The 27,282-nt window shown below is 37.6% G+C and overlaps 1 protein-coding gene and 1 long non-coding RNA gene across 6 annotated transcripts in view; both read right to left on the bottom strand.

Annotated features, from left to right (window-relative positions):
* Positions 1-2,519: 2,519 nt before the first annotated feature.
* LOC123037793 lies at positions 2,520-4,335 on the bottom strand. Its single transcript, XR_006417632.1, has 2 exons — positions 3,423-4,335; positions 2,520-3,197 (listed from the first exon to the last, which is right to left on the bottom strand). It is a non-coding gene; the product is annotated as an uncharacterized LOC123037793 (long non-coding RNA).
* Positions 4,336-4,337: 2 nt separating this feature from the next.
* Positions 4,338-27,282, bottom strand: part of LOC108048520 (WAS/WASL-interacting protein family member 1) — a 77,044-nt gene continuing 54,099 nt past the window's right edge. Inside the window, exons 5-6 of one of the 5 annotated variants that reach the window (XM_044460227.1) lie at positions 5,881-6,824; positions 4,338-4,937 (exon numbers count right to left, since the gene is read on the bottom strand). In XM_044460227.1, the coding sequence (XP_044316162.1) occupies positions 4,577-4,879 (303 nt within the window). In that variant the 5' untranslated portion in view covers positions 4,880-4,937; positions 5,881-6,824 and the 3' untranslated portion in view covers positions 4,338-4,576. The remainder of the gene's footprint in view (positions 4,938-5,880; positions 6,825-27,282) is intronic. The other 4 variants (XM_044460228.1, XM_044460229.1, XM_044460230.1 and 1 more) reach the window with 4 other exon arrangements.

Here is a 27,282-nt window from a genome sequence, read left to right as displayed (position 1 = left end):
ACGCATTTGTTTGCCTAAAGTGCACTTTTTAACTAACTTGTCTAACGCAACTAATGAAAAGATTTGTTATTAGTTTGGGTCCGGTAGAAGTGCAAGAAGTGGCAGCAGCAGCCACACCAGCTGCCGGTAACTTTGCCCAGGGAATTATACATAAACATTGGAGCAAACCGGGCAAGAAGAACGTACAACATACACGCTTCGCAAAAAAATAAAAAGAAATATGCTTGCAACTTAAAAAGTAAATAAATATTTGAACAACTTCTTATGGCCAACTATTTGTTTGGGCAGACGAAAAGAACAAGTTTTGGGCCAGGGCAAAGCAAAAAGGTGAGCTCAATACTGCGCCGGGGTGTGGAACTTTCGAAGCCATTATGTGAAAGTTTTATTTCTCCACGACCAGGGCCTGGCAATCGACAAGTTTTCCTCTTGGGTGGATCTAAGTTCGGCAGGAATTGGATTGGCAAATTGTTCGGCACATAATTTTAGAGGCAATTTAACAAAATCAAATTTAAGATAAATTCTTTTAGCAAGAATGTGTAAGGACTTGGATAAATTTAAGTAAATATTGGTCTCGCAGAAGTTTAAAACAATTACAGAAGGTAAATAATAAAAAATAGTTTAGTTTGTTTTAAATAGACCAATCCTTATTTTATTATAACTTACCTTTATCTCTGTAAGCCACACTTTCATAACAAACAAGAAAGGAAAGCTAACTTCGGGCGGAGCCGAAGTTGATATACCCTTGCAGAATACTCTGTAAATTATATTCTCCAAAATTATTCATATGATGCATTCTTAATACTCATAAAAAATCCCAACTTCCTAACATTAAAAACACCAAAGTTATGGCATTTCCAATCGTTCAGTTATATAGCAGCTATAGGATATAGTCGGCCGATTATTATGAAGTTTGGTAGGTCGGATTGATTGGCCAAAAATAAAACCCATAGAAAATCCCAACTTCCTAACTTAACAATCACCAAAGTTATGGCATTTCCGATCAATCAGTTATATGGCGGCTATAGGATATAGTCGGCTGATCCTTATGAAATTTGGTAGGTCGGATTGATTGGCCAAATATAAAACCCATAGAAAATCCCAACTTCCTAACTTAACAAACACCAAAGTTATGGCATTTCCGATCAATCAGTTATATGGCAGCTATAGGATATAGTCGGCCGATCCTTATGAAATTTGGTAGGTCAGATTTATTGGCCAAATATAAAACCCATAGAAAATTCCAACTTCCTAACTTTACAAACACCAAAGTTATGGCATTTCCGATCAATCAGTTATATGGCAGCTATAGGATATAGTCGTCCGATCCCGGCCGTTCCGACTTATATACTGCGTGCAAAGGAAAGAAGGGTGTGTGCAAAGTTTCAATTCGATATCTTTAAAACTGAGAGACTAGTTCGCGTAGAAACAGACAGACGGACAGACAGACGGACAGACGGACAGACGGACAGACGGACAGACGGACAGACGGACAGACGGACATACGGACATGGCTATATCAACTCAGGAGGTGATCCTGATCAAGAATATATATACTTTATAGGGTCGGAGATGTCTCCTTCACTGCGTTGCACACTTTTGACCAAAATTATAATACCCTCTGCAAGGGTATAAAAACAAATAAAGCTACATTATAAACATTATGATTGACAATGTACAAGAACTGCTCATAATTATTTTTCTTTTTACAAATGTTGTAGTAAACCCATTCAAAAAGGTATTTCTTTCAATGGAAATGTTATTTTCCTTAGTCAAACCACGCAAAAGTGATATCCATTATAAATCTCCTCTATAACCATCCATTCAAATCCATTTTATGAATGAATTTTGTGTATTTGCTTAAGAATTCCTACACATTTCAGGTGGTTTTAAGCGCATTGTTAAGCTGCCCAAATGGTTTGTTTAATATATTAATAAAAGCCATTCAAAGTCTTGTTCGAACATCTCTAAAGGCCATCCAAATATGGTCATAACCATAAGCCAACTGTGGTCATTGTTCGCCACACAATTGGCATATTAAATTACCGCTTTTGTAGCATATTTAACATAACATCACTAAGCGAGGCTATTTTTGGCCTCGGTTATCTAAACAGATAATTAAGTCCGCTTTGAGCCGCGGCTGTCTGCCAGCTGATTGATTGACTTTATCGTCCGTTCGAGCGGGGCCTTATCAACACTCGGCCGGAGTCAATCTTTTTGGCCCGGCCCGTCTCCGGCCTATCAAGATGCAGTCAGAAAATGCATAAAAGACGTATCTCACGGCAAACGACAATAACAAGAGCCACAGCGCAGCACAGCTCTGCACACCGCAAGAAGGTAGGAAAGGTAGTCTCAGATTAAAACGAGTTCTTAACGGCAATCGTGTAGGCCGAGGAGTGCCATCTTTATGGACAGGTTAAGACAACTTCCTGCGTTCCCGACTCCCCGCCAATGAGGAGTTGTTATTTGATCGACAGTTCAACATGAAAACGAAACCAAAAAGGATGACACACCGCAAGACATTTCATGGTATTTTATATAAATTAGTTTTTTATTTACAGATCTTAAGGTTAGTTAACAGAGTTATTACGGAGTTGAAGCAGTTGTTACATTCTTTATTTTACATTATTGTACTATTCTTAGAATATTTATGAGCAATAAAATCGTCTTGGTTTTTGTTTTTAGTTCGATAAATTTTGTATTGTTTATTCTACGAACATCATAAATGGAAGACTAGTTGGTTATAATATAAAATTCTTGGCAAAGATATCGAATAGAAAGCTTAGTTTAGTTTAATTTACTAAATTTCCATTTTAAATCATTTTTTAAGATCTTTTTTCAGATTGCTAATCATAGGATTAATTTAAGAGGTTCTTTTTTACAATTACTTGGGAAATGGTGAATTTATTTCTTCATTGATAATCGTTTATCTTAATAAATAAATTTTAAAGCATTGTTTAATTTGACATAATACATAATTAATTTCCCAATCGGTCAACGAATTTCTTAGGCGTTTTGGAACAGACATCCAGCAACATAAACTGTTCCCAAGTGTTGTCACATCTTCACAAATTTATTATCCTCGACATCTGGCATCGTCCCAGGTGTTTTTTGACCGAGAGAATCAATCAAGCGCCGGGCACGCTGGCCACCCGCATTCTGCAGTTTATGACACTCTGTCACACCAAATTTCCAGGCGGCTGCGTAAACGTAACGACATAAAGAAACAATTTAAAAATGCATGTAGTAAACGTATAATTTGATTAATAGCGACAGCTAGAATAAAAAAAGGGAGGGAAATTTTTTATAAATGTTGAATGTGTTAAAATGAATTATTTATGACATTACATGCAAATCAAAGTTTGCAACAGTAGCATTTCAAAATAAAAAGTATTCGTTTCTGTTTTTTTTATTATATTCATTACCTGCTCATCAATTTGTAATTGGATCCCATGTTATTTCACAAAAAAGAACCTACGCTGAAAATAAACTTTTGTTTGCTGAAATATTCATTGTTAAATGCTGCGAAAGAATTCATATTTATTGCTGAAATGATTTGTGTGAATTATTTAAGCTGAAAAAAGATGAAAATCGATGGATTAATTATGATTTCAGCTTCCACTCCATTTCCAGATCCAGATCCAGTGACCAAACCAAACCAAACTACAACAATAGCGCCAACGCCTGCGAAAGAAAAGAAAAAACAGCACGGAACACGGAAAAGTCTGGACAAGAAGTGCCCGGCATTATAGCTATAGGATTAGGTGGGACTGGGGAATTGGGAGTTTGAACGTTGGTTTCAACACTGCCACTTGGGTATTTGCTGGCAAAAAGAAAGAGCAAAAGAAACAAAACCTCTCTAAAAAAAAAGGCATATATATACATATATGTAATCGTGGAGCTGTGAAACACGCAGCTAGAAAAATACTCAGAAAAAGCCAGTGCTCCGGAGCGGTAAGCTGAAGGCGTAACTGCAGGTGAAAATGGATTCTGAAAATTGGGTTAATTGATGCTTAGTGTTTTGCTTCAGCGGCAGGGTAGAGTGGGCGTGGGTGGTGTTATTTAGCGCCAAGTGGCTAATAGTTTTTGCCACCCCCTGCCGCTTGGCAAGCGGAAGCGGAAACCGGAAATGCGCTCAAGGAAATCCACACAAACATTGGCACACACCAAACATACCAAGTTTATGGTAAGAATTTCATGAATTCTTGACTTTAACTTATAATAAATGAGGATAGAAGCGAATAGTTATTTAAAAAAAAGTTAAAAAAGTTAATCTCCTCTTAAATAAATAGTATAGTAATAATTATTTGCTGGTTTTTGTTTAAATAAACATATCAATTATTAAATATGTATAAATATTTATTTTTTTTAATGGTAAGTAGTTGTTTGATTTTTATTAAGTTGACTTTTTTCTAATAGCTTTTTGTAATGGAATTTCCTGAAAAGGGTTAACGCATAAACGTCCTAGCAAATACCAAAATGGCGGCGTCGTTTTTGTCGGGCCCTAAAAGGTAGAAAGGTCAGCTAAACAGCCACATAAATGCCATATATATATATATATATACAGGTGTAATTAGCATTAACCCATTGTCGAATTATACACACCGGGACTGCCCTGTTCCGTGAGATTGGCAATGAGCGTGGGCGGTCCACTGCTCAGACTTCCGCCAGATGCACCGCCGGTGGAGGCAGGACCTGCACCACCCGCCGCACCACCACTTCCGCCGCCCGCACCACTGGCAGCCGCCGGATCGAGCGCCTGGGCGACGTGGAGGAGCAGCAGCAAGGATGCGAAGGTGGCTCTAAGCGTCGGACGCTGCCTCATCTTGCAATTTGGTATTTTGGCTATGTGCTTGTTGTACTCCCGCACCGGCATCAACATGTTCCATTGGTTGTTGCTTGGCTCCTTGGCTCCGATGGCGCTAATTGTGGACGATGCTCTGCAAAATGGGGATTGGGGTTAATAATTAATTTGGCTTTGGCTAAATTGCAGCTGTGCAGTTGTGGCGGCAAAAAAGATCTATGGCAGATATACCAAGTCATATCGTGGCATTTTATGTTGAATTTTGTTTTCATTCCTCAGTTTATTTATTATTGTTCCCCTTGTTACTAGAGTATGTTACCTAAAAACTGTAATTAAAACTTTTGTAAATTTATAAAAATGCATCTCACAGATGCAAATTCAGTTGGCAGCTACAAATTCAGCTCTCAAATACAAATAACCATCTGCCATCCACTAGTAGCAGTTGCCAATAATGTTCTTTGCAAGTTTATTGTTGCACATCATACACACACGCCGCAAAAGTATCTCCTGGATACGCTTTGTATCTCAATGTTGTTCAGCACACACTTCACCAACTGGTCGCAATTAAAGTTCCTGCAGTCCTGTTTAACTGACATCTGCTCGGCAGATACAAAATGTATCTCGGCCGAACATCAAATTACACATTTGGCATATAAATTGCTCAATTTCATGTACTTTGCCTGTGTCAAATTGTCATTATAGCCGCACACAAAAACACACGCAACGCTAATGTATCTCGCAGATACAATTGCTGAAATTGCACTTTTAGCACTTAACCACGAATAGCGGCGGCACCCATCTTTAGTACGATTATTTATTTATATAGAAATTTATTTCTGTGGAGATAAATTTACGGGCTCTGTCACTTTTTTAAATTGTCGAATTGTGAGAGCGGATTGTCGACTTTATTTTCGGGGATTTCAATTTGTCTAACGTTTATCGTTGTTTATAAATTTATGAATTGCACTTGCCTCCACTTTTCAACGTTTTTCTGTTATCGTTGCTTAAACATTATTTGGGTTTTAAAAAGTAACTATTGATGCGATTTAGTTTAAATTTGTTTGTTTTAGAACACTAACCACTTTATTATGAAGATATAATTACATATCCTCTTTTTATAAGTCTTTCAATTCCCTAAATTATCGATTTATGACCGCGTTTTGGCTTAGCACGAAGTAAAAAGATAAAACACCTTGTGCTTGGCTGTATTTTCGCCGTCTTCAGTTCGTATCTCTTTGTTTATATTTATGCATTGCACTTGTGCCAAGGGCTTTCAGCTTTTCACTGTTTTTCTCGTTTTTCTGCTGGCGTTGGCGTGTGCGTTGCTTTTTGTTACATTTATAAATGGTTTAGAGCGCACATGTGCCGCAGCACCAAACACACAACACACAGCACACACGCACAGCTGTGGCTACAATTTGTAACTGTAGCGCATTTATAAACGCTGGCTCCTTCGTTGTCCTTGCTGCTGTTTTCTGTTTTCTGCTTTCTGTTTCTGCTTTCAGTTTTCAGTGTTCAGTTTTCCGTTTCCAGTATCGCCGGGCCAATGTTTACACACGCTCAAGAACTTTTTGTTGGTCGTCAACAAACCATCAAGCATTTGCGTTATATTGCTTATCAGCGACTGAGATATGGTAGGGCACTTCGTCCTGCCTCTCCTTTCGATGCGGTCTGGCTCGTATTTGATTTACCCTTCGGAAAAGCGGAAAACGTGCTCACATGCGGTTTGCCTGAATTTTCCAGTCGCCTTCGTCTCCCAGCAGTTCGCTTTTGTTGTTTCAGTCAATTGCCGCATTTTAAAAACGCATAAAATTGCTTTATGTTTGCCTTGCCAGTCCTCAGTTCTCCGTCTTCAATCCTCAATCCTCATCTTCGTTTTTCGGGCTTATCCTCTGGCGTAAATTTATGCAAGGCGCCTTAGTTAGGGGCCACAAAACTCGCACATGACAGACGCGTTGGCGTTTTTCCTCGAGGAAAATGCAGGCTGCAGCTGCAGTTCAGGTATCTCCGTCGGGGTAAGTATCTGTAAGTGGTGCATAAGTGGCAGAGAAATGTTATTGATGATTTATTTGCATTTGGCATTGATATATGCTAATGTTTTTCCCTCGCTCAATCGCTCTCTCTCCCTCTTTGTCCCTCTTTCTTTGTCTGACTCCCTTGTAATAAAAACAAAAACCAAAAAAGGAGAAAAAAAAAGGTTGCTCACGGTTCCAGGCCATGGATTATGTTATCTTTGGCCGCGGCCTGTTGGCTTTTCAATTTTTCATGCCGCCGCAGCAAAAGAAGAAATTATTATGGCATTTTTCCCCACTCCACATGGCTTTCCTTAAAGTCATTTTTATTTGCATTTCGTGATTTCGAACAGACAGATAAGCCAGCCCCGGCAACGTTCGACTCACTTAGAGAGAGGTACGCTGTGTGTCAACTCAAATATTTGATTTAATTCCCTGACATAATAATTAATCACTCGGCACCTTTTACGGGACGTGCATAACCCCGGGGTCTCGTTTATTTGTTTATAATTAAATATTATTTGGCAGTCCAAATGAGACAGCCAAGCCGAGTGGCATTTATCAGTCATTCACATTGGCTAGTTTCGTTTTTCCTTATTTTTCGTTTCGATTTTATGTTTTTTCTTTCTTTCTCCTCTTTGTTTAATGAGTTACAAATTTGGTTTTTCAGTTGTTTAATGGCTGACAGCATTATAGATTAGTGGCCGAAAGTTTTTCTAGTCCGCCCTACCCCTCCCTTCTATTTTTTTTTGTCCATGTCATTTACATGAGCTGCTCTGGGAACCGTTTGCCCCGCGGCCCTTTTTGTCGTCCGGCTGTCGCCGTTTGTATCTTGTATCTGGCTACTTGGTGGGTCTGCAGATACAAATGTATCTGCGAGTCTGCTGCTCCGCTAATGTGCCGTGTGCGTTGCGATGTGTGTTTTTCTGGGCTAATAGCTGGCTGCCAATGGGAATTTGTGTTAATTGTATGCTCGTTATAAATGTCCGTTGGCATTTTAAATTATTGCAGAGATTTTTTTTATTTTTTCTAAAAGAGAAACAGGCAATATCTGAAATAATTTATAGACCTTACTGATAGTTTAGGAGAATACCGAAATTTCAGTGGGAAAAAGGTCTTTCTGCTATACTTTTAAATTAAATATTTTACAGTAAGTCTGATTGATTTAAAAAAATATTAAAATAAATGAATATTTTGTAGTGGGTTTTGGAATTTTAAGTCAAAGATTATATTGATCAAAACCAGTACTAATAAACATGTTTTTAAGACAATAAATATTATAAATATTCATATTCATATCAACAACGATATTAAAACCTGGATATTAAAATAAAATACCTGTTGCTTTGGCATAGTAAATGCCATTTACTGTATACCTCCTTTTTTGGATAACTTACTTGGGCAAATCTTTGAAAAAGTTTTCCGCTTGATGCCACTCAACCCGCTGGGCCGATTAGCATATTGGGAAGACGGCGACTCCCTAAGAGATTGCCTCATTCCGCATTAAAAATTCATGCTCCTAACTGACAAGCCTTGGATACATTTGAAATTCAAGTGCCAGGGCACACGCGCATCGCTAAAAGTGTCAAATTGGCAAAAGTGGACTTCTTGGGCTTGAAGGGGAAGCAGCAGCCAGTGAAAACAAAAACAGAAACATTCTAAAACAAACTTTTGATGCCCTCTGTTCTCTGTGTGCAAGTGTGTGTGTGTGTGCGTGTGTGGGGGGGTCTATAAGAAATTGATACCATTTATCAAACTGACACATACAGAAAACGGCGAGTGAGGCTGGATGGAATCTTTTCTTTGGCAACTTTTGCAAATGAGGCAGCATTCGGCAAACGCCACATAAATAAACAGGGGATGAGAGGCCTAATTGAATTCAGCGTTGCGAGAGTAAGCGAGAAATACATAAATAATCGGACGGGATCGCAGCTCTGCCACAAAATTAGTTCATTAAAGAAGTTCAGGCCGAATTTGCATACGAAACAAAAAAAAAATTGGGCATCCCACGACGAAAAACCTCAAAAACGAAACGCATAAAAAGCGAAAAATAAATGTAAATTAAAGTAAACAATGCAAAGAGAGCTATTCAAATTGTTTTTTATTTTATTTTTTGGGGGCCAAAACCCCAGCCCACACGACAAAGAGAAAAAGTTCCAATTGCCAAAAACTTCAAAAGTCAGCAACATGCAACATGAATATCAAAATCAGAGAGGGAGCTATAAAAAGTATATAAAAAATACTGATGGGGGCGGTACGAAAGTGGGTACTATGTGTATGCATAAAAAAAGAGTGTTGGGGTTTGTATTTATATTTGTATTTCGTGGAAACGAGTGCAGCAAATCAATGCCCAACAAACGGAACTATGAGAGCTGCGTGTCAGGGCCAACAAAAAAAAAAAAAAAAAAAAAATGGTACGAGTACTATATATACCCCAACGAATAATTCCGGGAAACCCTCTCAGCGATCAGGCCCAGCCCACTTGTAATAAAAAATATTTTCAATAATAAAGTGTATTAAGTTGTGAAGTGCACACACAGCCATACACACTGGAGTGAAAATAAATGAAATGTGAACCATGGAAAAGCTTCGAAAAGCAATAAGAGTGAAAAATTCTCCTTTCCGCTTCTTTTTTTTTTTGTATATGGCTATTCACAAAACAAAGAAGTACAAAAAAAAGTAAAGACAAAAATATGAATTTATAAAAAAAATGTGAAGTGACGGTGCCGCTGTATGAGTTGCGTGTAAATATAAATATATTTTCCATACAAATACCAAAAAACGGGTGACGGAGATGGGGAGTTACATTCCATGGAGACAACTCTGGTTTGTTGATTCTACGAATACGAAATACGAACGAATGGACGAACGAACGAACGCATGAATGTGTCAATGGCTCAAAACGATTTATACAGCATATTAAATTCTGACATCAATGTTTGATTGTCCCTACATGAAAAGTAATAAAACGGAGGAGTAATGAAATCAAATAAAGTGTAACGGCATCTAAAATGCATTTCCACTCCCTGAAATCGAAACTCATTTAGGTTTTCGATTGTAGAGTTTCACGTTTAAAGAGATTACATTGAAATTGAAGTGGTTGCACTGGAAATCTAGGGTTTCCCTTTTCTATTTTTTTCCTCAACTGACCCGAGGGCTTATTCTTTGTTGTTTATTTTTTGCAGAGGAGGGGATTTTCGAAGAGAGGCCACCAAAAAGCTGAACCGAATTGGATTTAACCTCTTTTTAACCGAGACTGTTGCAGAGGTTGATGCATGGCAAAAGGGATTAGAACGGTTCCCGGCTCACACAGCCACACAACTACAGATGATACCCACACGTGCCGGAGGTGAATGCCAGAAGGGATTTCTGTTATGCAGAGAAGCCGAATTCAGATTGCTGCATACTTGTTGATGCAGTGAAATGTCTTAGGGCTTTGGCTCAGAATTCCCTTAGAAGTCTTGGGAATAGAAAACATGCGTTTCAGAGATTTTTAAATTGCTCAGAATACATATTTAGGTATAAAACTCTATACTATAGAGTAAAGGAGTCAAATCAATTAACAAGAGTGAAAGCATTTAGCAAAAACAATCTAAGGCGAAAAGAAAAAAATTATTCTTCGGTTTCCATTTACTGTATACCTTTCAAATTGTAAATGTTTGTATATTAGTTCCTCCATCCTCAAAATTTGAGTTTTCTCTAACATTTGGTTATGGTGGTTTATGAGCCTGGTCTAATACCACATATATAATTAATTGGTAGAATTTAAGTTTAAAGACTTACATGTTAAGAAAAGAAGGATACAAAAACATGTCTATTTTAAAGATTAGCTCATAGTATCTCCACTTTTAAAGTGTCCCAAATTAATGGCCAAAATCCATTAAGCCAAAATTCCATAATGAGCAGGTCAATTTGCAATTCTCTCTGTGCTGCTACCCCTTCGGCACCAATATTACCGCCCCCTCGATATGCACAACTCTCTGCCCGAAAATTTCCTTAGTTAAGGGGCATTATTCAAATGGCAGTCATCCACAAATTATCGCGTTTCGCACTGCCCGCGCACCTGCCTCAGCATATGCTAATTAAAGGGGCCAACTAACTGGGTCACGAGAATGACATCGGCGAATATGCATAAAGCCGGGCTAACGGCATTTCGCCGGGCCCCAAAGAAGAGCATTATGATCACGATGACGCCTATGGAGCCTGTGGAGAACTATCAATCTTGTGCGCGGCAAACATAATTCATAACCAAAGGGGTTGGCTGCATCTCTGGAAACTCTTCTGCATATGGCACACAATTCAACGCCCACTGCTATTGCTACACTGCAATTAAGGTCTGGGTGTGCTCTTCAAAAACATAGTTAAATAAAACATACATTTAACAATAAATTGAAATAATTGAAATTTATTTACTTATCAATCAAATATCCATAATTATGACATTGATTAATTCATTTTGATTAACGGAAATTGATTACTGATACAATCAATATATAAAATTATTATTTAAAAGTCATTGAAATTATATAAAAAGTCAATAAACTTAAGTTAAATAATAATAATCATCAAAAGATTGACAAGTTTTCTATTATTTTAAATATTTTTAAGACACCGCAGAATAAACCAAATTTATTTTAGTCTATGCAATCTGTTAAATGGATACCTAAATCAATAATTAAACTAGCGTGAATTATGCTTAGTGCCTAAGGGGCGTGGCCGATATGTCAGTGCAAGTTTTGGGACAAAAGGCAATGTCAGTTGCGGTTCTTTTAATGAGCCGCCAAAGCGTGAAAAAGCGCAGCGATGCTGTCCGCCTTTTCCTCCACATTTCCACCGAACTCAGTTGGAAAAGGTGAGGCAGGCAGGCGCAGCCAGGTTGATAATTATGAATGGAGCCAACTGTAAACTGACACAAAACAAACTCAACCCACATGGGGCCATTGAGCTGTCAGCTGTGGCGACCTCGCTGATGCGGCAGCTACACCCAAAATGCAACGCCCCTGCAGAGGTAAGCAGCTTAATCGAGCTGCATCTACTAGCTGCATCTCCGGTGCAGCCCCTAAAACTCGACTCCGAGCCCAGTTCCGAAACCCAAACCCAAACCCAAGCCCATCCAAAGCCACAGTCGGTGTCTGTGCCGCCGTTATCATTAGTTGCATCTTAGAGGCACTCAGCCGCAGCTGAAAAGCTTTCAGGCCCGGTCTCCAGCTATACACTGGGAAAAATACCAATGCCACTTAAAGTCTGAAATAATTTACCTGATTTTAGAGTCTTCAGCTTTAGGAATCAACAACTTAAAAGATTTTTAATTCCTTCATTTGCATTTTTGGTAATTTTTATATCATAGCGCCCCTATAGTTCAAATTTGCCTACTATAAAATAGTTAAATAGATCAAAAGATATATATTTTTTGGTTTTATTTAAAATATTATTAAGCAGTCATTTACTTTAAATTAATTATTGTTGGTGTTTTTATACTTATCAGTATTGTTTTATTTTGAAAAGTTTTCTTTTAAAGATCGACCTAGAACTAATCATTAATTATTAGTCGATTTTATAAAAATTCTTTCAGTGTAATACCCATAGCCGTGCACAAGTCAAGTGCAGAATGCATAGGATAGTCCAGAGGGAAATGGAAACGAAAAGAGGGGAAAGAAAAGGAGAAAAGGCAGGTTCGCTGCTGCGGCTGAGCGTTTTATTAATTTATTGCCTTGACGATAGTGGAACAAATCTATTAAAATGCGCATATTAAGCCGAAAGCAGCTTAAGTAAATTACGCACTTATAGATGGCAATAACGAAAACGAATCGGGCTCAGAATCAATAGGGAACAGAGAGCAGCAATCAACGAAGGGAATTAAAAAAGAACAGAACAAGATGCTAAGCTAAAACAAAAGTCAAGTCGTGGCTGTAAAAATGGTTTAATGAAGGCACTAAAACTTATGAAATAAAAGTCAAGTAGAGATGGAATGAAGAGGCCGAAGCTTAAAGTCGAAGTTAGTGTACCCTTCGAGTAGAACAAGATCGAAATAAAGATATAAGAGGTATAAAACTATTGTGCTCTGGGAAAAAATTTAAAACTAGTTAATTTCGTTATTTTCAGAAATAAATTCATTTCTTAGTCATGTAGAAAAAGATAACTGGCTTTATTGAGAAATGTAGAGTTAATTTAGTAATATTAACCATTTTTACTACCAAAGAAAATTCCCATATATCGATATCAACTAATTCAAATCCATTTTCGTCACCATTTTCATCACAACCTTTCAGGAAAGTGTAAAACAAAAACGGATAACACCCCATTGACTTTTCAATGGAGCCCGACCATAAAAATAATTTAAAAACGAACAAAAGCCGAACAAAAACTTATCATTAAGACCATAAATAATTAGTAAGCCTTGATGGCAAAGCAAAAAATGTTGCCTCTGATTTGGCTTAAAAATTGCTTAATTAGTCACGGTTCCATCGGTAGTAAAATGCGTAAATAATGCATAAAATATGGCAAGTTTTTTGTTTGATAAACGTTTAGTGTGTTATTTTTTGTGTGCTGGGAAATTTGAGAAATTGTTTTCGGGTATTTTGTTTTTTCTCGCCTTTGTGTCGAGGGTTCTTTATCCATTTTTTTTTTGTCCAGCCAACCTGGGCGGCAGTTTATTTATGGCTTTGCATTTATTAAAATTTATACATATCCACGTATACACCTAAATGGGCCTTGCGTAACAGGTTGTCTCGTGTGTGTGCGTTGAGTTATTTAATATCAATTAGGCACCCCGCTACACAAAAAATGGCTGGGCCACAGCTGATTTCAAAATAACGACACGCATTTCACTTTATTCCTCATCGGGTTTCAGTTTATTTTCGGTCCTAAGAGCCAAACAAATGGCTGCAATTAGAACAATATGGCGAAATGCGCACAATTTAGAGGCTTACGCGCTTTTTGGGGCCGCAACAAATGTGTGGCATGAGGTCAAATTGATCGGCCCATGAATATTGATAAATGATCGACACTCGATCGTTACCGAATGAGAACGGCTGAAGTTTTATCTGTATGTGCTGTAATTGCTTGACATTTGACTGAGTTCATTGTTGGCTTTTTATATATGCTTATTTTACCAAGTGTTTGGACAATCAAAGGGGAGACATGACATTGATTGATTGGGGAAGAGATATTTTTATTATCTGGAACTGATTGTTCTGCTCTTTACTTTGGTCAGATATTTTTTTTTCAAAATTAAATAAAGAACGCAATAAAACCAGTTTGGTTGAACATGTATTCCCAATCAATTTATTTTTTTAGCTTGAAATATTAGCCAACCATATAATTAATAATATTTTGTACTTTCCTCAAACCCTTCACTAATTTGTAGTAAAGATTTCTTGTGTGGTAACAAAATTTTCGCACCACAAAAATCACACGCTTAGTGATTTGATTTAGCCATAAAACTATTTTTTTTTTGAAAATCCAATAATAAGGCCGCAACCACAATTTAGTTTGTATGTGTAGGAAGGAATCGGCAAACAACAGCCACAATGGATCTGACAAAACCATCTCATTATAAATTAGATTGAATTTCATTTTTAATAATTACACACAGCGCTAGTAAGGCTTTAAAAATAATATTTGAAATTCTCTCCCATGGGTAAAATGCTATATGTGCGGAAAATGTTCCACTAATTTGCGGCCTAACTAATTAATGGTTACTATTCCCCTACTTGGAATTCATTGGTATTATTTTTCCCCATATATACAGAGAATGCCAAATAAATAAATTGATTGGAGGCGCGGATCCATTGGTTTCGGCTGATTGAGTCTGAACAAGAAAGGAAAGCTAACTTCGGGCGGAGCCGAAGTTGAAATACCCTTGCAGAATATTCTGCAAATTATATTCTCCAAAATCATTCATAATGCATTCTTAATACTCATAAAAAATCCCAATTTCCTAACTTTAAAAACACTAAAGTTATGGCATTTCCAATCGTTCAGTTATATGGCAGTTATAGAATATAGTCGGCCGATCCTTATGAAATTTGATATGTCGGATTGATTAGGCAAAAATAAAACCCATAGAAAATCCCAACTTCCTAACTTAACAAACACCAAAGTTATGGCATTTCCGATCAATCAGTTATATGGCAGCTATAAGATATAGTCGGCCGATCCTTATGAAATTTGGTACGTCTGATTGATTGGCCAAATATAAAACCCATAGAAAATCCCAACTTCCTAACTTTACAAACACCAAAGTTATGGCATTTCCGATCAATCAGTTATATGGGAGCTATAAGATATAGTCGGCCGATCCTTATGAAATTTGGTACGTCGGATTCATTGGCCAAATATAAAACCCATAGAAAATCCCAACTTCCTAACTTTACAAACACCAAAGTTATGGCATTTCCGATCAATCAGTTATATGGCAGCTATAAGATATAGTCGGCCGATCCTTATGAAATTTGGTACGTCGGATTGATTGGCCAAATATAAAACCCATAGAAAGTCCCAACTTCCTAACCTAACAAACAGCAGAGTTATGGCATTTCCGATCAATCAGTTATATGGCAGCTATAGGATATAGTCGGCCGATCCCGGCCGTTCCGACTTATATACTGCGTGCAAAGGAAAGAAGGGTGTGTGCAAAGTTTCAATTCGATATCTTTAAAACTGAGAGACTAGTTCGCGTAGAAACAGACAGACGGACAGACAGACGGACAGACGGACAGACGGACAGACGGACAGACGGACATGGCTATATCAACTCAGGAGGTGATCCTGATCAAGAATATATATACTTTATAGGGTCGGAGATGTCTCCTTCACTGCGTTGCACACTTTTGACCAAAATTATAATACCCTCTGCAAGGGTATAAAAACGTTTACAAAAATGTGTGCCCACTAATTGACAATTAAGCAGGAAGTACATAGTTTGGCGGCGGACCGACATGGATATACTCGTATATGTATGTATTTCTAAATTGCATGATTGATAAAAGCGCTTTGAGTGCCAATCGAAGGGCGTGGAAGCGTGCCAGACATTCTCTTTGTGGGGTGGAAAACTAAGCGGCTAACTGATTTCCGAACAAAACTTTCAACATATTAAAACTGCACTTGCCGGGAAATTTTCTCCTGGTCGGCAAAGGAATGGCACAAGGCGCTCAAGTATGTTGAACACGCGTCAAGTTCCTGCGGCAAACTTTTGCGTCAACTTTTGCAGGTCCCCGCCAGACGAAGGTGAGTTTTAGTTGGTCTGGGCACTTAAGATCCAACGAGAATCGGCCGCATTGACAATGGCAGCAGCAGCAGCAGCAGCAGCAACAACAACACCAATAACAATAATTCTAATTAAAGTTTTCAATTTGAAGTTTCGACTTCCCCGAGTCAGCCACCCACCAAAATGCCCAGAAAGAGTCTCTTATCGCAGGGCAACGTGGGCGATGAAAACAAAGCCGGCCAGACAATGCCAGCGAGCAGACAATGGAGCAGCATCGAGTACAATGCAGCCCTGAAACGATACCAAAACCAGAACACTCGGAAAAAATAAACCACAATCTAAATAATTTATCCAACTTTTAAGCTTTAAAACATTTTTATAACATATATATAACAACTGTTATAGTATCTACATTTCTTAATGCAATTTAAGTTTACAAAAGAATGCAATTTCAAATTTAAATCAAATTACTACTTTGTCATCGACTGAATTTTAATACAAAGTTCCAGTTAAAACGAATTTGTGTAGTTAATTGAACATAATACGCTTGAAATACAACAACCCCATTAATCAGCTAATATATCATTATAATTCTTTAGCAAACGTTTAATATTACATATTAATATCATATAATATTTGGATAAAGTGCTTTTGAGATATTTTTTCTTTGTGCACCGGCTAGGTGTAATCTAACAACAAATAACTTCGGGAAGTATTAATCATATTCCCCGGCGGTGAGTGTTCGTATTTGTGTGCGCTGAGTGGTTTGTGCGTGTGCTGCTTCTACTAATTATAAATTTCAATTGTTCAGTGAATGCATTCGGCTGACGCTCCATTATAAAGCCCAACTTTGGCCCGAACCTATCAAGCGTGCCTAAGCGGCTCAGACCATTGAGGCATGCACAGGGCCAACTAACTATGAATCATGCAACGATGATGAAGAAGCTCAGCCTCAGACTCGCAGCCTATGTTCTGCTTGATAATAATAATCTGCATAATCAACATCATAATGCAACCAGACAAACACACAAACACATAAGGGGAGGCTGTCTGGCAAAGGATTTTGGCCAACGTCAAAAATAAAATCTCAACAAGAGTTGGCAAACAAAACAATTTAATAAACGAAATTACATTTTTGGAAGATGTTCTTGTAAGGGAAAAAATTGCGCTTTAAATATGAACAAAAAATTTCAAAGGTTTTCCTTTACTCTCATTTATTTTCCATAAATCCCATGGGGAAATTTAACTAATGGATTTATTTTCCTTGAAGTTTTACATACAAAAGGTAATCTAACCTTTTTTGTTAAATGAAAGCACTAAATAAGGAAGAGAAAATTTAATTTGCCAGAATTTTTATTAAACCTGAAAAAATATGAGCCTTTTTTTTTAATAAATATCTAGAGACTTAAAATATTTTAAAACAAACTACTTTAAGAATAGTTCTGCACAATTTAAATAAGATTTCAGCGATTTAAAACAAGATGAAGAGGAAGTTACTCTTATTTGGTCGCTCAAAATGAAAATTTAGACATTTTTGAAAAGTTTGGAACATCCTCAAACAGATTCATAGCTAAGTAGATGCAGGAACAGACAAAAAAGATATGCAAAAATGAGGGGAGGATGAGTATGCGGCATGGATTGTTTGCATATGTCGGTGGGGTTTTGTGTGCTCATCCAAAGCTGCAACCGAAATCATTAAAAACGGTCACAAACCAAAAAAAAAAAGAATATATAGAAATAAAGTAAAAATAAAGAAAGCACTCACAAAGGAGCGTTGACAGAGAAGCGATGAACCGGGGAAAATCCCCCTAACCACCATCTCTTCCTCATTCAAAGCTACCCGCCCACACTGCAAAATCCAGCGCCATGACAAATCAATATTGGTTATTTTTGTATGCATGAACTGGGGGCGTGTCCGCCGACTGCCCCGCCTCCTCTGCTGCCAAAATAATCATCACAAACTTTGACGCAGCACGCATATTAAATAAACTCGCAGCCACGGGTTCAGGAGAGTATCTCATAGATACGAATACAAGTACTCGGCACTCCAGCATGCATAAATTAGTCCGTTCGTTGGCTGTCTCTCGATATTTTGGCCAAAAAGGATGGTGGTGCTGAGGACACCGCGACGGATTGACAAGCGCGATTCGAGTAATTAAGAGGGGGTTTGGGTTCGATTCTACCCCTTATGAGTGGGTCCTTGAGGCGGAATTAGATATTAGGTAAATTTGTGTATCGTTTTGTAATCCAAGCGCGGCAGATCGATGGCTGGTTAACCTCAGAGCTAAATTTAGTTATCACAACCAGGTAATCGCAATTGAGGGTAAACTATGGAGTGGAAAAATAGATATTCTACGCCAAAACCAGCAAAATGATTGATGGAGTACCAATTATTGTGCGAGTACACAGTAGAGTTGAATATAACACACGATGGAAGATTAGGGAAAGTTCTCATTACAAATTCGTATTTTGTATTAAATATTATAAAATATTTTTTACCATTAACAATCAAATAAATTAAAGTACGAGTCAACAAGATACATAGAATGGAATAAATAGCTCTTAAGCTGTCGATTTGATAAATACTTTCCAATGCATTGATAATCGCCCTCGCTTGCAAACACTGACAATTAAGAGGATCTCGATAAATTCTCTTGTTTCGGCAGTAATTAATTTTTATGCCACTAGTTTTCTACCCTTTGCCATTGTTCTTCAACTTGCATTGGATGAACGTTTTATTAGCTCAATCTTCGGGCTGGCAAATAGCAATTACCAACTTTGGTGCAAACTGCCATTTGTTCACTGCTCATTGAATGCAATGCAAAGTGACCCAGCAACAAGTGAGGCACAGCTCCTCTTAAATTCCCGACCTCAATAAGCACATACAGATAAACGGGAAAAAATTGTTTGTCGGCAATGGATAAAAGCTGAAAATTCAAAGTTGAAATGTGCATTTGTATTTGCGAAGGCCACAAAATGAAGAATCCCTTGGATGCAGACATCCGACCGAAAAAGCGAACGGAAAACTGATAATGATTGTGGCCTGCGGGGGCCTTCAATGCAATGCCCAAAAACCGAAACCGTAAATGCATCGAAAAAAATAAAATACTTTTTTAAATCCAATTGTATTTAAGAAAATTAATTTTAATACCCACACTTAAGAATTACAAACAGAGAATAGCTTTAGTTGGATATACACATAATATATATAAATTCCATTAAATACACACTCTTTTGTACTTTTCTGTAAAAGATTTCTGCTGAAACTTGTCATTTTAAAGATAATAACTTGGTAAAGATAGTAAATGGTAAATTTGTTATTTAATATAACAAACAATATTCAAAAAAATATATATTTAAGTACAAAAGCGCATAAGCCAAAACTTTTAGAGCCCTTTTCGCTCAGTCTGCCAATTTATGGATACAAAGTGAGAGGCATGGCAATAACTGGCGCCTGCCTAACCAAAATTAGTTCAGAACCAGGGGCTTACCATTGATGATGGGCCCGGGGTTTTTAGGGGGAGAGGGATGGCAAAGGATGGGGATATTTCGGGTGCATATTAAAAGCCAGGCAGCAGGAGCAAAAGCGGCAGACAAAATCAAATGACGTCCCGCATAGACAAACAAATTTTCCATGTGCATGTGCAATGAAGAGAGGGGATATCGGGTGGAGATGCCAAAATATTCTATGGGGTGGCCTCAACGGTTTGTTGGGGGGCGTGGCAGCTGCAGGAACAGCCCTGGCATCATCATTAAATATCATTAACACAGCAACGAACAAGCATCACAGACAACTGACAGCAGCAACATCAGCAGCAGCAGCAGAAACAGCAACAGCAACAGCAGCAACAAAAGCAGCCATTTGGTGATATCATTAACAAGAGCAGGATGGTGATTTTAGCTGGGGCTCAGGGAATGGGTACTTTAAGCAAAGGAAACTGAGGCAATAGCAATTGCAAACGGAATCGCAATAACACACAGCAGTAGCGGCATCAACAGCTACAATCTGGATCTGGCAAAAAGGAAGCAAATGTGTATACAAAATGTTTTTAATTAAATGCTTCCTCCCTTTGAGCGTCTCCTTGGCAGAAATGAAGTTGACAGACTCTCGACAAGCTTCAAACGGAAAATGCAAAGTTCTACCTTAACGCTATCAGCGGCAAAAGTCATCAGCAATTTACAGGGATATTCCATGAATATTTCAATCAATTTGGGTTTCCTCTTGTTTCGTGTTTCTCCTTCTTTTTTCGAATTTTTCGTCGGTGAGTTTATATAATCTATGCACGGAAAGGAAAATGTTTATTATATGATTATAACATTTCTATCGGATATCAAAATAGAATCAAATCTAATGTATATTGATGAAAAGTTAACCAATGCACGCAAGTGAAAATTTTACATATAGTATTTAAATGAATTTCAGTAAAATTCAAGATGATGTTAAACTCGATTGCCCAGTTTCACAAGTGTTCCCATTTTTTTTGTCGGTGTGCTCCAAAGGAGTATATTAGTTGCAAGGTATTTTCCCCATTCGCTGGCATTTCAACTTGATTGCTGCATTTTGCACTCTACCGAAAAGAAGAAAGGGTTATGGATATTCAGTGTTATGAATAGATGGATGAGTGCTTGCATAGACGAATGGTTGGATGGCTGGTTGGCTGGCTGTATGTAAAAGTATAAAATTACCGAACAGCATTCCACACATTATGCAATGTGAGATGGAGGACTATGTGTGTGTGTGTGTGTGTGTGTGGGAGGATATTGCTGTTGGCATGGCAGCAGCAGTCCTTTGAAATCGCATAATAATGTTCATCTCCCGCTTTATGTTTTTATTGCAGATTATGAACGGCAAAACATAAAGCAGAAGCCGCGCACAAACTTTTGCCATGATTCGTATAATTGCAGTGCGAATAATTACATCAAAATCAACAATGCTGTGGAGTGCAGACAGACACAATAAAAGATTATGCTCTGTGATTGTCTGTTTTCCCGTTTGGCGTTCGCAACAAATGTTGTTATTTATGCGCTTGAAAAAGTTTTTAATTGATTTAATAAGTAATGCGATTAATGCCGAACCATATGCGATTGGAGGGAGAGATATATGCTGCATGCCAGACAGTAGCTCTTCTATCTGGAACTTCAAGAGCACGTTGTTGTTTTTATTGGATTCATTTTTTTTTATCGTTCGGCTACTGATTTGTTGCTTTTGATGCATGGAGCCCCTTTGAAAAGCTTTTAATTATGTGTTCGACTCTTGAATTTACGTTGTACTCGAGGCTTATGGGGCTTACTTCTAATGAGTAGGTTGAATGATTGAAGGGGATTATGCGACTGTGGCAGGTTGGGAATCCGTTGACTTGACAACCGTGTTTCACCCCTTAATAAATTGGTCACCATTTGGTGGTTTTCCACCTAGCATTTTTCCTAACTAGAAGTAAACAACATTTCCAGTTTTTATCCCAAAGATAAGCAGCTGGGAGAAAGGCATAAGGACAGATAAGAACTGTCAATTTATCATTTTTTCTCATTTCTGTTTATTTTGTGATGCTCCCGTTAAGCCCTGAAAAATCGCAGCACTAAGGAGGGGGGAAAAACTGCAAAGAGGCGTGTGAAAAGCGTACCGACAATTGGCCCAAGCTGTGGCTCCTGATTGCTCTTCTCAGTTCGGATTGCCCATGACAAAGTAATGACAGTTTACAGCAGATGAAATAAACAAATGACCAATGTCCGCCCGGGCATCTGACCAGAGTTGTGCGGGATGATTGGTGTTGGGGATTGTCAAAGAAACCCTCAACTGCAGGCGCAGAAAATACTAACAGCATTGTAATCATTTTAATTTCATAAGAAAATAGATTTTGAATGATACCTTAAAAATGATTTTGAGCAGGTATATACATATTTTCAAAAAGTTTTAAAATATTTATGTTGAGTGATTCTAAAGAAGTATTTTAAAACTGGACAAGAAAAAGAACCGATTCATAAAGAGTCCATTCCGAAAATTTCAAATGGAGTTATAAACATCAATACATTTTTTTTTTGTAAGTTCCCAATAATGTAAGACAAATTTTTTTTCTGGATTTATTCTTTCAAATTTTTTTGAGTGCCAACGAAATGCTTAAGTATTTTGCTCAAAGTTGAAAGCTGAAGCTGATCTCGAGCTTCGTTTCATTTGTTTGTTCGCAGCAGTTAAATGAAATGGCATGTAAAAGAAGGGGGGTGGGTGCTTCGGGTGGATGTTTCGGGGGGGTGACAGTGACTGACTATCATTACGCATTTATTGTTGCTGCCCAGTGCCATTGTGTTGGTCAAGATGCTCGTATAAGAAGAAGCCCATGATGAGGATGATGATAATAATGATGATGACAACAGACGTTGTCTGCTTGCCGATGGGTGTGAATTTAATAAAGCCCCGGTATATATACACACAAAGGCCGTCATGGCAACAGTGGGTGCCGAAAGCAGGCCTCCCACCCATCCATCCATCCATCCATCCTTCCATCTCTTAATGTGCAACAACTATTTTCAATTATTGCCAATCAAATGTTGCATTCAATCGATGTTTATTTGCAGCAGGGGCGACCTTATTATGAGGTCGGTTTCCAAGGGGCGAGGTGGGTGGCTTGGGTGCTTTTGGGGCATGTGGTATGGGGCGTTGCCTAAGAGCCATGTAATTAGCTTGCAAGTGAGTGTCAGGATTAATCTTTAAGTGTGTGTTTGATTGTCCCCACTTCACATGAGAGTCTCTATCGCACAGATACACACACTCACAGTAATGCAGGACACATTAGAGATGTGTGCGTGATGGAAATATTAATTGTGTTGAGGAGTTTTGGGCGTCAAGAAAGCTTAAAATAACAACAAAGTGAAACTTATGTTTCTTAAGTAAAAAATATGTTCATGATAAGATAAAGTGCATTAGGCAAGGAAATGTCCTTTTCACGATGAATCACTAAGTAAGAAGAGTACATTTTGTTGTTCATAAAACGTGAGGAAATTGCATTTCAATATTACGTTGAGTGATTTAGTCCACCACTAGTGCAGGAACTCTCTTATCACGATTGTGTGTGCTTATGTATCTGGTCAAAGAAAGTGCGTAGCGCACATGTTAATTGAAGGCATTGCACACACAGCAAAAACCTAGGGACAGAGATGGTACTCCAAAAAGAACGAGATAGTAATGCCAACAGAGAAAGAGATAACCATATATAGATGGAGAGATGAGTATGGTCGTGCAACCACCAACGAAGCCTGAAACAATGCAACAACAATAATCAGCCCTTTGAAAAGCAATGATGGGCTTTTGTGATACCTGATATCCTCCTATTTGGGGCTGTAATTATTATTTAATTAACATGTTCCATTTTCATGCTTCATCCGCCATTGAATTTGGTCAACCATTTTCGGTTGATTTAATGCAGAGTACTGTTTTACGAAATATAATTGATGTCTTTAGAAACATTGGTACAGAACTTCATAGGAACTTTCTAGTAAACGTACATATATATCAAGTAAATTCCTTATAATCAAATGACATAGCTTTACGAATCAATTAGGGAAAATATTTGCTTTCATAGCAATAAATAGAACACAAAAGTTTTGCACTGAAAATAGGTGACTTTCAAGCCTTCATTAGAACATTAATTTAATTAATACTGTGTTGTATTTGTAGCTTTGATAACTATAGTTAAGCCTTGATTGCAGCGAATCGACACAAATACTTGGGTTTGCATGAAATGAACAATAACAACCAAGACGTCGACGGCCATCTAATTAGGTTATATTTGATTGTTGTAATATGGCGGATACGCTGCTCCAGCTCATTGCTTTCCTTCTGCCCGCAACTATCTCTAGAGATTCTCCGGTCAATTCCACGACCGACCCCAAAGCTCAACCCGTGCGAAATTGGAACCGCCAATGGAATTTAATCAAGTTTTATTTGCACTAGTCCGAGGTCCCTGGGCAGCGCAGATGAGCAATGAGAGCACATCAGCAATAAAATCTGCCATATGTGTGTGTGTCCGCTACAGTAGAACTTCGGCGGAAACTACCACAAGGAACTTGAAATAAACGAAACTTTAAATTAGTTTTTAGTTATATAGGATTGTTTATCTCTTGAATCAAATGTAATTGCACGCTCTCTTTTTTACAACACTTTATTTTAATTTTAATCTTTACTATATATAGAAAGATGTTTCGAGTTATAGTGGTAAAACTGTATATATTCGAGTATCTGTGTGCGAAATATGCCCTTGTGTGTGTGAGTATTGATTGTCATAATTAAACGCTGCTGCTGTTGTGCAATTTCCCTGACCATCACGTATCTTTCCCCACTTTTCCCCATGTTTTCCTTTCTTTCGGTCCCTGCTCTTCGTGCTTCTTCAGTTTGTTTGAGTTTTGTAACTGCGCTTTAAAAGTTTGTTGATTGAATGCAGCGCTGCACAATTGTTGCAAAAGGGCAGCCATAAAGTGGCCTTATACAAACACAATCCCACCGATAGTCCACTCCCTCTTTTCTTTTCCACCCACACGAGCAGTTTTATAGCCATTCTTTTGTATACCCTGTGGATTAGTTCTTCATTGTTTAGTTGGCAGCGTGGCGCTTTGCAGATAGCTGACAGCCCAGAGAGAAATGCCAAGAAATGCATTGCAACTTATCAGGGCGTAGAATACCGAATAGAGGGGCAAATGTGTGCGGAATGTGTGGGAGATAGTCAATGTGTGCAGCTCGAATGGTGCACACAAAAAAGATACCACTTTATTATAAATTATGGAGTTATCATCTATTTATCAAATGATGACTTGGCAAATGTCCATTGAAACTATGATTGTTTGGTTAATCATTTTTTTTGTAATCTTTTTTCTTTTGATTTTTAAATTTAGAATATTTAAAAGCCATACAAAATGAAATGTATACAGCGATAAATTAAATATATGTTGAAGAAAGTTTTTTTTTTTAAATTTACATTTAATAAGGTCATTCTTGATTTTCCCTTTTATTATTTTAGATTGGATAGTAAAGCATCAAACATTTTTTTCTGTGCATCATTCCCATGCAGCTGCTAAGTAGTTCGGTGGGCGTGGCAAAATGCATAGCTAACTAGCTGGGTGCAGAGTAGAAGCTCACTTAAGCAGCTCAAGTCGAAATAGATTTCGGGTGCCATGAATAAAATATCCCAGTTAAGAGCTCACAGCTCCGCACGTGTGCGAATTTGATAGCATTTGAGCAGGTTTGCTTCATTGTGCATGTGCAAAGATTTCAGACTTCTGCGAAAGACCTATTAACGAAATTCAGCATTTTGTGATTAACTGAATGCTGCATTAATTATGACGGAAGGAATTTCGAGTCAGCTCTGATAATTATTTAAATTGTTTGGAAATTAAGGGGGTATATACCTTTTTTTGTCGAACAAAATAGGAATGTTTGGATTTTTTTATGTATGTAACTATTGTTTTTATTAAATGAATGATTACATTTTCTGAAAGTTTAGATTGTTGACAATGTTTATGCAAAAATTAAAAAAAAAATATTTAATAATTTTTAAGGTGTGGCTGTCTCCCTTAAACGCCTTTTTTTTAAAGAGCCTTGCGGTGATAATTCCCCAGGACAAATGGGTCAACTGACACCGAAAAAATAAAAATATTTCATTAGTTTAAAGTAGTACCCTGTACTTGAACGAAGGTTTTTTAAAATTTTTTTTTTTTTGTGCATACGTTTAATGCAAAAAATTACGTTTTTGGACGCAAAAATTCTTACAAAATTATCTATTTCGGCGAAATAAAAATTTTTACATGAAAAAACGATCGTTCAAGTACTAATAAAATTCATTACGAACATTTAAAAAAAAATTTGAAGAAAATCGGTTCCGTAGTTTTTCGCCAATCCATATCACCGCAAAGTCATTTTTGAAAAAAACCATTTCGAGATATTCGCGTTTAAAGTTTCAAGTTTGGGTTTGGGCAGGGACGAGGCGCGCGGCTAGGAGCGCTGTAACTTTTGTTCTACTGCTCAAATCTCTATGAAAATTTTGGGAAATATTCTCAAGAAGTTGTTCTTTAAGATAAAGCAAAAAAAAAATTTTCGATTTTTTGAAAATGAAAAAGGTATATACCCCCTTAATGTAGAACAAAAATAACTTTGCAGCAACAACTGGTCGAATGGTTAAATAATTATTAATTCAATAATAAGCATGACTGTTATAAAGATTAAACTTTTGCATTTAATATAAAAATAATGCTAAAAGTACGTATTTTTCGGCGTTAAATGTATTCAAATATATGCCCAAAGCAAAATCATTTTACCCCATTTAAATCTGCACTACCTCAAGGTAATTTGCCTCATTGTTATCTAAACCACTTTTGATTCCGAATACAAAGCTTTCCGATCCTTTCTCCATTCACTCGACATTTTCATTTAGTCCAGCACTCCAGGGGGACATTAAAGCGACGGCCTTCGACAGTATTTTCCACATTTTCACTTAGTTATTACATTTTATTTGCTTATTTATGGGCTGCTTTCACGCTGTCCGCTCCACTTTGAGTTTCCTTTCGCATTTCCATTCCCCTCCCCCGATCTTTTCCATGTCAATTGTCGGCACATCGGTTGGCTATTGACAAATATTACAAGTCCACCCCCTGGGCAGTTGTATGGCACCACCCCCGCCAAGAGTTGTTATGATTATATTGTGTGCGACATTGTCAAAGGCCGTTTCCATACCCACAACACGTACAGTTCTCCATCGCCAGTCGTATAATACGATATTTGCATGAAATTACATGGACAACACTGATGAGGGGATGGGGCAAGGGGGCAAGGGGGCTGGGGAGTTCGGAAGGCGTGGCACAGGCCCTTTGGGTTATTAACATGCTCCAGAGATTAGACCGACGCCGGCAATGATGACAACATTTGATTTCTTTTCCGTTTACACAGGACTCGCCCTGCAATTCCCAGTATTCACAGAGAAAAAATACACTAACCATAACAAAAACAAAAATAATTCTGTCTTTAAGATCCATGTATCGAAAATTAAAGGGTACATTATTCTTAAATTTAAATATTGACGTGATTCTTGTCAACAAAAAATATATTTTATGAGGAATAACCTATTCAAACTTGAATTATTAATGTTTATAAGTTAGGCGAACTCTTTGTAAACGAAGCTATATTTAGGAAAATATTTAAAAAGCATTATTTTCTAAAACAACAAACATTTTGTATGCAAATTTTTATTTTTTTGTCGTATTTTTTGATAGTGTACCTCCCC

This window comes from Drosophila rhopaloa, unplaced genomic scaffold (genome assembly GCF_018152115.1).
Source record: "Drosophila rhopaloa isolate 14029-0021.01 unplaced genomic scaffold, ASM1815211v1 contig_2, whole genome shotgun sequence".
NCBI classification, from domain to species: Eukaryota; Metazoa; Arthropoda; class Insecta; order Diptera; family Drosophilidae; genus Drosophila; species Drosophila rhopaloa.
The sequence above is the reverse complement of the archived record's forward strand: the minus strand, read 5'-3'. Positions and strand labels throughout refer to the sequence as shown.